This window comes from Bos indicus x Bos taurus, chromosome 4, assembly GCF_003369695.1.
Source record: "Bos indicus x Bos taurus breed Angus x Brahman F1 hybrid chromosome 4, Bos_hybrid_MaternalHap_v2.0, whole genome shotgun sequence".
NCBI classification, from domain to species: domain Eukaryota; kingdom Metazoa; phylum Chordata; class Mammalia; order Artiodactyla; family Bovidae; genus Bos; species Bos indicus x Bos taurus.
Genome location: NC_040079.1, coordinates 92,984,626 through 93,000,763, shown reverse-complemented (window position 1 = coordinate 93,000,763; position 16,138 = coordinate 92,984,626). Strand labels below are relative to the sequence as shown.

Here is a 16,138-nt window from a genome sequence, read left to right as displayed (position 1 = left end):
TGAAGTGGAACGAGTATCCTTAAATCTCTATATCTCATTCTCCTGTCTCTTGATGAATACTAGTTCGATTATTTTGATGCAGTTGTGAATTTGTAGAACTTGTAGAACTTGTCTAATTAATAAATGAATTTCCTCAGGCTGAGAAAAACCTTAAACAAATAAGGTGGGAAGCTGAAACTTTCCAGAGATCTGAGAAATCACTTCAGTTCAAAACCCTTAATAATGACCTTATCTAGGACAACATAATTCATAGGCAAATTTGTTTTGGGGTGTCTGCTGTCTTAGCCTGATTCATGAAGACCCACACCTTGTCTGGGTCTACTCTTTCTAAATGGTGGTTCATGCTCCAGAGTATTTTTATTTCTTTCATTGATATAAGTCAAAGGACTGTGTTCTAGTCCTTCAGAACTTTATACTAACAAATTGGATAAATGGTTCTGCCCCCAAAGGTAGGCAAGTGAAGTTTTATTGGTTTAGCCCTTTTCCTTTAATAATTTATTGTGTTCCTATACGTACCAGGCGGGTGGTAGATGTGGGGACTGCAGAGATGGGATAGTGCAATCCCTGAACCGAGGACTGTAGTCTCATGATGAATAAAAGTATGTCACTAGTATACGAGGTGCTCTTATTATCTGACATAGGGGGTGTTATACAGTTATGGTACAAGACACAGTGGGAACATAGATGAGGAAGCTGACCATTTACTTGGAGTGATTGGTTAAAATTTCTCACTTGAACATGGCTTTAAAGAATTTGAGCTGGGAGGTAGAGAAGAGATGATAGTATTTTGCAGGGAAGGAGGCACAAAAGCATGGAAATGTGAACAATACTATACAGAAAGAACTAAGCCCATGGTCATCGTATGTGTTTAAGTATAGCCACATAGATGCTTATCCAGGTGTTCATTCTGATTTCTCAATGCCTCTGCCTCAGCAGTAGTTGACAGCGTTGAATATCACCCTAGGAATAATGACAGATCATCTGGAACCATAGGAGTTATGTGTGAGGAAAAGAAGGAAGGAGAGAAATCGGGGTGAGAGGAAATAAATTATGATGGAACTTGAATGCCAACTGAGGAGTTTATAGGTCGCCACATTTTATTTACTAATTAATTCATTCAGACATTCCTTGGAGGCAAGGATACCAGACAGAAGGCTAGATAAAGAATGTAATCAATTCTTTTATCAAGAATAAATAATTACTTGAGCCAAGGCAGTACTCATTGAAAGGGAAAGGAGAGCCCAGATACAAAAGATGCTTTTAAGACATCAGGGTTCTGGCTTTGATGACTATCTTTGGGAAATGTGAGAAGTAAAGAATTGAAAATTTTCATCGTGGGTAACAGAGTATCTGGTATGTACACAATTAAGAGTTTGTTGAATTGAGTAGAATGTTAAGAGTGATTTTTCTAGCATTTTTCTCCAAAAGATGAAATTATGGCAGAATATTTGATTTTGAGGTATAAGATAGACACTGCAGGTCTGATGAACCTCCTCATGAGCTCAGTGCCCCATACAGTGGGTGCTATAAATTGAGTCGGCCCATGAAGCTGAGGGCTTGGGGCTAATGGCTCCATCACAGAAGAGAAGGACTTGCAAATAAGTGTGAATGATTTTGTAGACTGAACTGTGCACTACAACTTGCCCTAAGTCTGAGAAAAATATTTTAGAGACACAGTTCTTATTAGTTACATAGACTACAAAATCATTCCACTTCTTCCTAATACCAATTGCCCAAAAGAAAAAAAAAAACAACTATAATAAGAAGCTTAGGTTATAGTTTTAAAAATCAAAATAAAGATTATGGTAGGAAGATGAAATCTTAGTCAAATCTGAAAGCTTATATTCTGAGAATTCCTGTAGACATTTATTGTAACTATTTATCATCATTGGTTGTTGAGTTCAGTCTGTTCAATGACTAGGTAAGTTCTTAAGTAAAGATCTGCAACTCAGTGAGTCAGTACTGAAATTGTGAGACTAGGTAGATAGAGTCTTGATATTCAAGCAGCTTTGCTAGAACAGCCTGTGATTCCCTGTGATGCAACAGAGAGGAGTGGGCTAAAAGGCAGAAGGCCAGCCCTCCCATTTGTCATCTGCATGTCTATGAACAAATTCTCAAAACTTCTCTAAGCGTCAAATTCTTCATCTATAAAATGGGGATAAAAATGGCTTAGTATACTCCAGGGCTGTTGTGAAGATCAGAGGAAATAATCCTTGTGCAAATTTTGTGTGATCTGTAAAGCTCTGCTAACTTGCCCATTATAGAACATTATGGAAAGCAGGTGGAATAGTTTGAGGATCTATGGAACCACCTCCACAATAATGTTACTGATAAGCACAGTGTGGGCTGGGTCAGTGTAATGTGTTAATGCCCTCTTTCCCTGGCTGCACAGGCAGGCTAAAGCATTGCAAGATGTCATCCCCTTGGGCTGTTGCCCTGTGCTCTATCCCAGGATGATAGCACGGATATATTTGCAGGCAGCTGACCAACTTGTAGTCAGAGATGTCTTCTTTGAAGCAGACTCTTAACTCCCTATTGTGGATCCAGGTCCCTCAAGGAATATGGTGGTGGTGGTTTAGCCGCTAAGTTGTGTCCGACTCTTGCGACCCCATTGACTGTAGCCTGCCAGTCTCCTCTGGGATGGGATTCTCCAGGCAAGAATACTGGAGTGGCTTGCCATTTCCTTCTCCAGGGGATCTTCCCAACCCGGAATTGAACCCGGGTCTCCTGCATTGCAGGCAGATTCTTTACCAACTGAGCTACCAGGGAAGCCCTCAAGGAATATAGTTGACCGAAAATAACCATTCTTGGCTGTCAATAGGGAAAAGGTTTATAGCAGCAATTTTGCTCTTGCTGTGCTTATATTAATTATCTCCTTAAGTGTGCATATATACGTGTGTGTATACATTTTTTACAGCATGGACAAATTAAGGTGCTAGTTAATTGAAACTATTACTTGAAGGCAGTAGTTCTGTATCGGCTTTAATAATCTGTATTCACAAATAATCAGCATAACTTTATTCTTTTTTTTTCACTTATCTACTCACATGAAGGTCAGTTTCCTATTATTTGTAGTTCAGACTTATTGTAAGAATGACTAATATTGTAGGGGAAAACCTCCCTATTCTAAGAAATAGTCTGTTTCTCTGCAGTCCATTTAGATAAAGAAACTTGGGAAGATTTAAGAATAAATTGTTCTTTTTCATTGACAAATATTCCCCCACTGGCACTTCTTTCTTTTCCAGGCAACTAAAAATAGTCTTAATTTGTGCCAAATTCTGAATCAATTTTGTCCCTAAAATGTGTGAATAGGACTACTCATCCACTGATCTTGTTGTCCATGAGTAGAGGGAAGTGTATGGAGGCTCTGATGCACACACACAGACACACACACCCCATATGCATATACGTGTAGAGTACCCATATCCCTGAAATATTTTAGGAGAGCTCTTTAAATGGCCATATTTCAGTTATGCAGCTATAGTTACTGTGGTAACTTTGGTTTAATGTGGCTCGTCGGAAATGCAGATATCATAAGTGGAAACTAGTATGTATCAACATAGAAATGCATGTTAATTTTCTTTTAACAGTGTTTAGATAGCAAAGCTTTCATAATGTTAGAAGAATATGTAATGACTAGGCAGTTATTAAAAAGGTTGAATGGCACAGAGAGTAGCTTACATTTTTGAAAGGTATTTAATGGTGGTATTTTGGAAACCAAACTCACATTTCCACTTGAGATTCACTTTGCACCTTAAGGCCAGAGCTTTGAACATAAAATTGTACAGTTATGTATTGATACAATTATGTATTGATAAATGGCCATGGACAGTTGTCATATGTGTTTGTGGAAATAAATGGCAGAAGTGTGTAGAAATAGAAACATCTTTTCAATCTTAGATTTTGGGACAAGTAGCAAAACTTTGGCTTTGCATGTATGTTTAACTTTTGGAAATTATTGGTTAAATTGAGTTTTATTTGAAGTATACAAGTATCAATTGTAGAAAGTGGCATTATAGATTTAAAATAATTTTTTTTAAAACACAGAGTAACTATGCCTTTGAAGGAAAGTACCTTCCAATGCTGCTTCACTTACAGTCTCTTAAAGTTTCCTGTCCCTTGCTTTTTGTTATTTTTTATTTGAAATCAAACTGTGCTATTGAGAATCAAGAATGTATCTAGAGCATTTTAAAATATTTTAGATTGCAATGTAAAAAAACTAAAATGTCAAAAATCTCAAAGTCCACAGTCATCAATTTTAGGTAGTCTATAGATTCAGATTTCACTCAATTTTAACTTTCACTTTGCTTCATTACCTTTTAATTATGAAGCATATGACATCTCAATTTTCTCACCTATAAGGATAGCGAAGGGAGTTATAGGTATCCATTAGCATGGTTGATGCAAAAATAATGTAAAACATGGTACTATGTCTAAAAGTACTTTGTAACTAAAGAACTATACAAATGGTGTCATTGCATTAAAAATATAATACTGACATCTTTTTATTTGGAAGCCACTGTCTATTTGCTGATACAGAAATCAAATTTTTTGCTCTTCATTTTTCATCTTTTTTTGTAGAAATACTGCTTTCTCATCAACCTGGAAATTAAGATTCTTTAAATAATGCTGATAAAGTAGCACATCAGTATAAATTTTTGAAGGAGATTTATGAAAATATGCATTTTATTGTTTCTAAATCATAATGTATATCCAGCATGAATGATGTGGTAAGAATTAGCCTGTTAGAATTGATTACACTACCTATTTTTAATAACTATCATACTTCTATTTTGAGACCATTTGAAGTATTATAGGTATTCTTAGTGATGTTATATGATTCTTCAAGGGAAATATGTATTTATATCTGCTTTATACATTTGGACAAAAATAGTAATAACACTTTCACAATACTGATTGGAAAACGAGTCACAATAAATATGTTGGATTTTCAAGATAAAAAGATGTACGGTTTTCAGAGTTACAGCATACTGTCTATAAAAATAGTGCAATTGGGATATACTATTTTAGTAAGAAACTCATTAAGTACAACTTTAAGAGCTTCTTTTTCCTCTTGATTTTTTAAACTTTGAAATTCCAGTAAGCTGTTGGGAAAATGTCCTTCCTATTGCTCTTTGCTGCAATGTCTAGAAGTGAGAGTATATTCAAATTAAAAACAGAAAGTCCCTTAAATTCCTCTCAAGAGGTCCATCCTGTAAGTGCCACTCCTGGAAAGACTATGATTATTATTACTTTTGGCTGGAACAAGATTGCAAAAGGCTTCAAGAAGAAATGGAAATGGTAGTGAGAATTTTCTGTCACCCTTGTAGTTTACAGTGTATTTGTTACACTTCTTTTTAGTCTATTACAGTGTTTTTGGCAAGAAGTCCTTACCTTTAGAAGGAAATCTGTAACAGTAATAATTAAGAATACTGTATAATGAGATACTGATTATAATTAAAATTAAAATTTAATTAACATTTAAAAATTCCTGTAATAATGATAACAACAAATTAGTTATAATTGTAAATAAGAAACTAATTATAATTACATGGAGTGCTTTTCAGGCTTCCCAGGTGACTCAGTGGTAAATAATCCGCCTGCCAACGCAGGAGACTCAGGTTCAATCCTGGGTTGGGAATATCCCTTGGAGAAAGGAGTGACAATCCACTCTAGTATTCTTACTTGGGGAATCCCATGGACAGAGAAGCCTGGTGGACTATATAGTTCATGGGGTCGAAAAAGAGTCGGACTTGACTTAGCGACTAAACAACAATAACATGAAGTGCTTTTCACGTATTCCTTCCACATCTATTATTTTATTTTAGAGTTTGAATATTTTTTGGTTTGGTAAATTTGCTCTTTTATAAATGAAGACTTAAGAAACCTGGGAGGTTGATGTGTGAACCTCAGAGACTCTCCGTCGAGCTGTGGCTGAACTGAAACTCAAGGCTGGTCCTCTTATGTTTCTTTTCCTGTTGGCTTGACGTAATGTGTATAATACACAGGCATTTTTCTTACATTCTAGGTTCCGCCTAGACCAGCTTCTCGTGGACCAGCATTGCCAGCTAAGTGAAGGCTGTGAGTCTGCATCTCGGCCCATCAATCCTTCTCCTTATTCCCATGATGAGTTCACCAGTGCGGTCCGGTCAGTCTGGTTGCTTTTTAAACTTTAAACAAATTTAGTATGAAAGATGTTTTGTCTTGCTTCAAGTTAAACAATTTAAATTGTGAAATGACTTTTTTTTCCTGATGAAGTTTGGTCAATATAATGAATTTTGAACTGTGTTCTATAGCCCATCCTCTATTACATAACCAGCTTGCAGTCCAGGCAATTAATTTCATTTGCTTTGTTATCTGAGCAGTAGACTTTAATCTTCTGCTGCAAATGTAACATTTGGGGTGAATTGTATGAAGTTATAAACATTTATTAAATATGACGTAGGCATCTAAGTCTACATCCATAGTCTTCTGACCAAATACCTGTCTGAATGCTTTTTAAATGGTGTCGTGGGCTTTGCACGTCAGCTTGTGAATTTACTCCTCTTCCATCTCTGTGACACACAGGAAGGATATTTTTCTTCCCCACCCTTCTTTGCTGCCACTCCTGTTTCCTATATATATATTTAATTATAATCTCAACACCTGCTTCCTCTGAGCCAGTTAATGTGTGGCTCATGTAGTGTTGTGATCAGCACAGCCAACACCCATTTCTCCAGGAACAGGGTGTCACTTTTGGAACAAACACGATCCAAATCTTCAGAGTGATGGAATAGCTTCAGATATCACATGTTAAACATAGACAAATTTAAAAAGAATTTTCTGTTTGGATCATTATGGGAGTATTTATTTCTGTGTATTCTTTAAAAATATTTCAACATATTGGTATCCTTCAGTTATCCAACTCCTGAGGTTGAAGATAGTATAATATTTTACTCAGTTTATAAAGGGAAATCTTTTGCCAAGATTTTCAGTCTGTGGAGGGCTGGCCACACCCAGATCAGCTGCTCTGGAATTTCAGTGTCTCATCAGGCTTCCCCACATCCCCAGCAAGTTGCCAGTTTCTGTGTTGAATTTGGATCTAGAAATTATTGGAGAGCTAACTGTATTTGTTCATTCTAAATGATGTAGTAAAGATATTCCAGAATCTTTAGTCACAGTCATGATTTATAATTGGCATTATTATCTGAATAAGAGATGAAGTTACCTAGGCTTCTTATATCTGAGTCCCTGTAGCTCAGGGGTTCTCAAACTTCAGCATCAGTGGGAGGGCTTATTAAAATGAAGCCACTTCCCCATTTTTTTTTTTTTTTGATTCAGGTCTTAGGTGTGTCCCAGGAATTGCAGTATTTACAGGTTTCTCTAGGTGATGCTGCTGCTGCCTGGGACTACACTTTTCGAAGCACCGGTCTAGCCTGCTATGCCTGTTCCTTCCTCCACCTCTGCCTGCTCCCCACGCACTCTTGGCCCCACACCCCTACCCTCTCAGGCAGCCCTCTGTGTGACCTGCATTACTTATCACAATTAAGTATAGAATTACAGTCCTTTCTATTGAGTTGAACTTAAAACGATATTTGCATCTTATATATGTGTGTATTACCTTTAAAATATGTATCACAGTAAGTCCCCTACATATGAACGAGTTCCATTCCAAGAGTGCCTTTGTTCAGTTTGTTAGTAAGTCCAACAAAGTTAGCCTAGGTACCCAACTAAACCAATCAGTTGTATGGTACTGTACTGTAATAAGTTTATAATACTTTTCACACAAATAAGATGCATGAAAAGTACAACATTTTTAATCTTACAGGACAGTACCTTAGGCATACAGGGACCGGCACACATATCACATCTTTAAGGTTCGTATGTAGGGGACTTACTGTACGTATATTTTCTCTGTCAATGGGAGTATATATATTTATTTATATATAAATTTAATGTTCCAAAATTAGCATAATTTAAAAGAAACATTTAATTTAGAAATGCCATAGTCAAACTTTTTTTTCTTGTGGTAGAATGTGCTGGAATCATTAAAAAACATACTGAAAGAAGTAGGAACAAATTGGCTAGGTACAGATGTGGCAGAAAACTTACTCCGTTTCTTCAAGTTACTGTTTAGAATTTATACAGGGAGTGCCCTTAATTCTTAAGACCAGAAACTATACTTTTTATATATTTTTATAAAATTGCCTATGTCTCTTTATTCTCTACTCATCTTCCCTGTGTCTTCTCCACATTGTTTGTTTACCTCCCACTTTTACTTCACAGAGAATGACAGGCCAGATAGAACCATGAGAAAGTAGTTTTGTTATTTCTACCTGAATTTGTAATCTTGAAATGGACACAAAATACAGATCTCATTAAGGCTAATGAAGGAAGAAACTATATGGGAACTTTTTGGATCCAAATTATAATTAAAATCAACTTATAAAATTTAACTTTTAAATAGTTATTGGATTCACTTATTTTCTCTTTTTTTATTGAAGTATAGTTGATGTGCAATATTATGTAAGCTATAGGTGTGCAATATAGTGGTTCACAATTTTTAAAGATTACTTTCCATTTATAGTTGTAAAATATTGGCTACATTCCCCATGTTGTTTAATATATACTTGTAGCTTATTTTATATATGACGAGTTGTATCTGTATATTGCCTCTCTCCCCTTTCCTCTCCCTCATGGTAATCACTAGTTTTTTCTCTGTAAGTCTGTTTCTTTCTGGTTACATTCACTAGTTTGTTGTACTTTTTAGATCCCACATGTAAGTGATATTATACAGTATTTGTTTCTTTAACTTATTTCACTCAGCATAATTCTCTTAATGTCCATTCATGTTTTGCAAATGGCAGAATTTAAAACTGGACCCTCTTATTTTTAACGTGAAACACACAATCCTGTTAGAACACTATTGTAAGCCGTTAGATTCCCAGTTTAGCCGGTCAAGGCCTGTTTAAAGGTATATACTTGGCAATGAATGAATACAGAAATATTTTGATCACCTTATTTGAAAAGGAGAATTGATACAATGTAATAAATATTTAAAAATTTCACCTGGTTAAAAAAAAGTGGAACAAATGGCAGGAAGACAAACAGGTGAGAAATTCTATGGTGATGCTTTAATGTGATCTATGGACATCTTAGGTCATTTCTCAGGTATGTCTGTATTACATCTAATTTCATTCTAAAAGTAATGAGTTTTTATTGAGAGATCAGTGTAAGGGTTATTCCACTCTTAATTTTCTCATCTGATGTGTGGAACAGAATGTGGGAGTGACATTTTTGTTGTTGAGGTAACTGCTTAAGAGGTAAAGTATATTGGGCAAAAAAGCTATAGAAACGAAGTGTACATGTAAGGAACAGATGGTCAGAAGTAACATTTACTAAACTTTGTGAGGTAAAAGAGAAAAGGAAAACAGATGAATGCATGCACCTAACTTTTGAAAGAGAAAAAATACATATTATTAAAGGAGTTTAGGGTTAAATAGAAATCTTACTGTCTGTGCAGCATAGACTGTTGTTTGTGTAAGAAGGGGATGTGAATCCATGTTTTAAGGTGTGTATAGAGAAGGAGTGAGTAGCATGCAAATTCAGCTTCTTATGCTCAATTTGTAGCATTATATAAAGACTCAGAGTTCCTATATGTAAATGTAATATATAATAAGATGATCAAATATACTGGACTCCTTTTCAAAAAAACAAAGTAAAATAATACCAAATACTTGGATTAATCCTACAGATACCTAACATAGCTTACTATTGGTAATATTTGACAACTGAAATCAGCATACCCTTCCCCCAAGAGTACTGATTTTGTAATATGAAAATGTCCTTTGAGGCTGCTATTTCGCTGAGGAGGTTATTGCCAGTCATGATAATTGTTCAGTTAGAAGAAGAGTGGATGATAAATGAGACAGTCACCAAGTGAAGCTCATTTGACTTTAGAGTCATTAAAATTTTTCTTATGGACTTTCTTTCTTATCAATACATCTGGTCTGCTGAGAGCAGCATTATACAGAGGTCTTAATCAGTTATGTTTGGAAAGTTCTTATGAATGAACTCTAAATTGAAGAAAGTCATAGCAAATGGATCAGGCGGTGGGAATCTTTTCTGTTTATTCCAAATACAAACTGCGATCAGAGAGACCTGAAATGCACTTTGCATTTATATAAAGGAAAATGTTCTAGCTACAAACATTAAAACATTCTTCAGCTACTATTAGCCTGTATCTCACGGTGCCATATATATTCTACTGGTGAGAAGTAACCTAATTGTTTGACTTAGAAAAAGTGTTTTTCTCACATCTCCTTAAAAAAAAAAACCTGTCTAAAAAGAATTAAATTGGTCTTATGCAATCACCATCCATTTATTTTGCTTTTGTTCTGTAAAGGGCTCTAAGGAGTTATTGTACACCAGAAAAATAGTCTCACTCCAGTTGTTCCAGAAATTCTTTATTGTATTTCAGATAAAGTATTTCTGTTTGTCTTGAAAATTCGTTCTGGGATGGTGTAAGTCTTATTTTCCTCAGGTATTGACAAAATTCTCATAGAAGTTCTCTGCTGCTGCTGCTGCTGCTAAGTTGCTTCAGTCATGACTGACTCTGTGCGACCCCATAGACGGCAGCCCACCAGGCTCCCCCGTCCCTGGGATTCTCCAGGCAAGAACACTGGAGTGGGTTGCCATTTCCTTCTCCAATGCAGGAAAGTGAAAAGTGAAAGTGAAGGTGCTCATTCGTGTCTGACTCTGTGCAACCCCATAGACAACAGCCCACCAGGCTCTCCCATCCATGGGATTTTCCAGGCAAGAGTACTATCAAGTACTAAATATTACTGTCTCAATCATATACTCAGTCAAACAATAAATACTGATTTCTGAATATGGAATACACTGATTTTTATTTTAATCTTGCTTCCCCAATAATGTTCTACGTTAGAGCACTGGGCATTGCTTTTGGAATCTGAGGAATCTGAATGGAGAAAAGACTACCTGCATGAGACTGGCAGCTAGCTGATGCAATTAAGACAGTCATTCATTCAAAACGTACTATGCATGTATTTGGGCTTCCCTGATAGCTCAGTTGGTAAAGAATCGCCTGCAATGAAGGAGACCCCACTTTGATTCCTGGGTTGGGAAGATCCGCTGGAGAGGGAATAGGCTACCCACTCCAGTATTCTTGGGCTTCCCTTGTGGCTCAGATTGTAAAGAATCCACCTGCAATGCGGGAGACCTGGGTTTGATCCCTGGGTTGGGAAGATCCCCTGGAAAACGGAAGGGCTACCCACTTCAGTATTCTGGCCTAGAGAATTCCATGGACTGTATAGTCCCTGGCATCGCAAAGAGTCGGACACGACTGAGTGACTTTCACTCACCCTCTCATACATGTATTTTGTACTAAGCAGTGTGCTATTCAGTGGGGACACAAACAGTACTAAAATCATGGTTTCTACCCTTATGGACAGACCCTTTAGTAAGAGAGACAGAAGTGTAAATAGTTTTGGTCCATTCAGTGTGTTAAGTATTTTAATAATTATAGGAACAGAAGTTAATTTCTTCTGTATAGCAGTCTGTATGACATTTCTGGTAATTTATTTTTATCAGGATTGCCAAAATTCAGAAGGGAAGACTTTAGGGCTCATCTAACCTAGAGTTTTCCAAACATGTCAGGTAATAAATATCATCTGATGTTCTTGTCAAAAATACAGGTTCTCTGACCACTCCCCCCAGCACTGTTAAAAAAAAAAAAAAAAAAGACATGCTAAGCTATAGCTCACTTATTTTGCTTTCTGATACATAAAAACCTAGTACTGTTGAAAACTAGAGGAAGTAATAATTTGTAATGAAATTCTGAAATTCTATCTTAATCTTAATGTTTTCTCTGCTAGTAAGACATTCAGTTTTTACGTGGAGATGAACCAAAGAGATTCTTATAGGTAGAATACATTTTTTTCTTCCTCAGAACAAATTTCTAATTATTTAACCCAGATCAAATTTTTAGAATGATCCCAAGGTGATAGAAAACATGATTTGAGTCTGAACATTTTTAAGAGTAAATAAATTAGGCTGTATGAGCTCTGGAGTGATTCCAGTGTGACTTTTAATTTTGATGAGTTGAATGTATATAATGTAATTTTGATGAAAATCCACCCAAAGAAATTTTCCAGACATAGAACACAATAGGCATCATGCCCCCTGGGATTTCATAATGTTGTGGCTTCATGGGCTTCTCGGTGAGTCTGGTTGGCAGAGTTACTATAGTAACTGTATTCCTAAGTCCTGTAATTTTAGTTTTCAAAGCCAATTGCATATAGGTGGCTCATTTCTGTTTTCTCCACCATTGTGGGAACACTTATAACAACTATCCACCTTATTGAGAGAGACCTGGCTATTTATACAAACTAAAGGTTTGTGGAAAGATCTTATATTCTATTAATATTCCTTTTCTTTTTTTCTGTGGCAAACCTTAGGCAAAAATTAGTTGAGTTTTACTTTCATGCCTCTATTTTGCTAAACAGCTGAGTTCTCTTATAGAAATGTAGAGTAGATATAATTAATGATCAAAAAGTTCTTTGAAATAAAAAAATCTTATGGAAATGCTAAGTAGTATAAACAATTTGAGGGCAAGCATTAATAAAAGCTTCACTGCAAGCATTTTTAAAGAGCACTAATAAAAGCTTCACGGTTCAATTAATACAGCACAACATTGGGTTTTCTAGAAGCATATGGGGCCCAGAAGGCCTGCCCCTGTTTTTAAAATTTACGAAGTCTTTAATGATTCACCACTTTTACTCCAGTGCATTACCCACTGTGGTGCCATTTAGTCATTAAGTAGGAAACTAAAACCAGGACAAAGCTACAAACAAATATCATAATGTCCAAGTGGGTACGTTTTTCTTCAATTTGTTCACAATGAGTTACCATAAAAAATGAATGGCAAATGAAATAGAGTTGTAGACAAATCAAGGTTATGGCTTCCCCAGATGCATCTGATCAGTTGGCTTTTTAATGAAATACAGGCTAAATCTTATTACAGTAATCTTGATTTAACTAAAATAATTTCAGGCTCCCAGCTAATTATCTATTTCAAGTAGTGTTCAAAAAAATATTCTAAGATAATGAAATAAAATTTTCCCTTGAAGTTTGTTGTAAGAGAATTTGATCACAGAGTATAGTATAAGAGAGAAATAATTCATGTTAAATTTTATTAAATATTGTTTTATTTTTTTTAATCACTGCAACTTCACAGTTAAGTGACTCATTCTTGTACTATTGCTAAATCTAAACTTCTCAGTATGGGATTTTCTTGGTTCTTTTTATCCTGCTATGTGTTGTTCAGTTGCTAAGTCGTGTCCGACTCTTTCTGACCCCATGGAGTGCAGCACACCAGATTCCCCTGTCCTTCACTATCCCTGGGATTTGCTCAGATTCATGTCCATTGAGTTGGTGATGCTGTCTAACCATCTTGCTATATAGAACAAGAAAATTCTGAGTTTCTAATAGGTGAGGCATTTACTACGGGTTTAATTTTGTCATGCTTATCTTTACAAATTACAATCAATGTATTTTATCAATGCATGTTCTGTGTGTTGGTTTCTGTTTCTTCAGATACTTTAATGTCCAAAATGAAAGACTCATGACTAAATTATTGATGAGTTTTTCTTTAAAATCTGTTTTGATTAAGAGGAAGTAGAAAACTCTGAGATACTCTGTGAAATGGTTTGAAGTCTATTTTTTTTCATGATAACTTTCGGACACTTGATTATATAAAGCTCTTTCCTTTTATGATAGATGGTTGCTTGTCAGGCAGCTCTACATAATTAACCTTTTCTTCCAGACTTTTAACTTCTAAGAAAACTTTCTCTTCATTACTGATATTATAGCTCCACTGGCAACTGGCCGAGCTGGGGAATTTCCTCTGGAGTTAGAATTTGCCGTAATAATTTTGCCATTTTTAAAAGATGACAGTTAAAAATTAAGAAATAAATAGAAAATCACAGAAGGTAAAACATTTTGAGTGTTATTTATTGGAGCATATGTAGCCCTACATAATTCTAATCCCTAAAAATCATTGTAGTGTTGCAAAACAATCACACATGGGCACACATGTACACACACATTCTTTGGTATTCTGAGGAGCCAGCTCCAAAGTACCCAGAGGAAAAAAATACTCTATAAATGTCCACATAATCCTATAAACAAAAGGCTGTCCATGTGTATTTTGCAGATGTACCCAATTTTGCATATGTATCTTCAAAAAGTTCAGCGTTGTTTTGTAACTGCATTCATGAAAAGATCAATGTAAAACAAGTATTTATTAACCATGGCTTATTTGGCTTAGATTTTCATCATCATATTTAAACTATGAAGGTGTTTAAAAGTGTGACTCAATAAGTAAACATTAAGAATTGTGAATATTACTTCTTTCTCACTGTAATTTCAGATAAACTGGCATGATTCTTTTGCAGTCTTCAGCTGTTACTGACATGATTTTTATACACGAGTTGTTGCTGTTTTTTAGTCAATAAGTTGTGTCCAACTCTTTTGCAACCCATGGATTGTAGGCAGCCAGGTTCCTCTGTCCATGGAATTTCCCAGGCAAGAATACTGAAGTGGGTTGCCATTTCCTTCTCCAGGGAATTTTCCTGACCCATGGATCCAATCCAATGTCTCCTTCATTGGCAGGTGGATTCTCTACCACTGAGCCACCCGGGAATCCCATAAACTAGTTAAGGAAACATAGTATTTAACATTATACATATTATGCCCATTTTCTGGTGAGTACCCTCTAACAACAAGAACTTGAATGTTCTAACAGCTACACTGTTTCACTCTTTGGCATGATTCTAAAGAAAGGTTTCCTTCAGTTCAGTCACTCAGTCCTGTCTGACTCTTTGCGACCTCATGAATTGCAGCATGCCAGGCCTCCCTGTCCATCACCAACTCCCGGAGTTCACTCAAACTCATGTCCATTGAGTCGATGATGCCATCCAGCCATCTCATCCTCTGTCGTCCCCTTCTCTTCCTGTCCCCAATCCTTCCCAGCATCAGGGTCTTTTCCAATGAGTCAACTCTTCGCATGAGGTGGCCAAAGTACTGGAGTTTCAGCTTTAGCATCATTCCTTCCAAAGAACACCCAGGACTGATCTCCTTTAGAATGGACTGGTTGGATCTCCTTGTAGTCCCAGGGACTCTCAAGAGTCTTCTCCAACACTGCAGTTCAAAAGCATCAATTCTTTGGCACTCAGCTTTCTTCACAGTCCAACTCTCACATCCATACATGACCACAGGAAAAACCATAGCCTTGACTAGACGGACCTTTGTTGGCAAAGTAATGTCTCTGCTTTTTAGTATGCTATCTAGGTTGATCATAACCTTCCTTCCAAGGAGTAAGCGTCTTTTAATTTCATGGCTGCAGTCACCATCTGCAGTGATTTTTAAGGAAGTCTTAGAAAATGTAGATAAACTGATTTGTCATGACTTTAATATATTTCTGATCTTGAGATTTTGAGTGCTTTCTGGAGATCTAAGACTGCTTTGCAAATAGGCAAAGTCAAAATTTTACCTTGAACCTCTCTTTTAAAAGTCTCTATCTGATAGGAAAAATATTGCACGTCATTGTAGTACTTGTTTGGTTTGTCACTGGGACCCCAGATGTTTGCCCAGTGTGTTCAAGGACGTGGACATTTTGGAAATGTTACTATCATTTAGCGCATACTGTCATAATAAATTATTAATCCAGTGACTGTGAAATAATTCTTCTTAAAGTCTTGTCTTCCCTCATTATATGTTGTATTAAATAAGCGTTATAGTTAGAGATATTTTAAAAACTGCTTTAAGAAAATAAGAGTATATGCTGTGACAATTGTTTTTGCATTGTTTTCATGGTTTTTAATTACATATATATATATATATATATATATATATATATATATCTTTGTGCCTGTAATATTGTGCTTAATTTTTTTTTGTGCACATATCTTTTTTTTAAATTTTATTTTGTTTTTAAACTTTACATAATTGTATTAGTTTTGCCAAATATCAAAATGAATCCATCACAGGTATACATGTGCTCCCCATCCTGAACCCTCCTCCCTCCTCCCTCCCCATACCATCCCTCTGGGTCATCCCAGTGCACTAGCCCCAAGCA

General features: G+C 36.0%; 1 protein-coding gene across 10 annotated transcripts in view; it reads left to right on the top strand.

Annotated features, from left to right (window-relative positions):
• Nucleotides 1–16,138, top strand: part of HDAC9 (histone deacetylase 9) — a 986,654-nt gene that overhangs the window by 18,967 nt on the left and 951,549 nt on the right. For all 10 annotated transcript variants that reach the window (XM_027539980.1, XM_027539984.1, XM_027539978.1 and 7 more), the window contains exon 2: nucleotides 6,029–6,148. In XM_027539980.1, coding sequence (XP_027395781.1) covers nucleotides 6,124–6,148 — 25 coding nt within the window. In that variant the 5' untranslated portion in view covers nucleotides 6,029–6,123. The remainder of the gene's footprint in view (nucleotides 1–6,028; nucleotides 6,149–16,138) is intronic.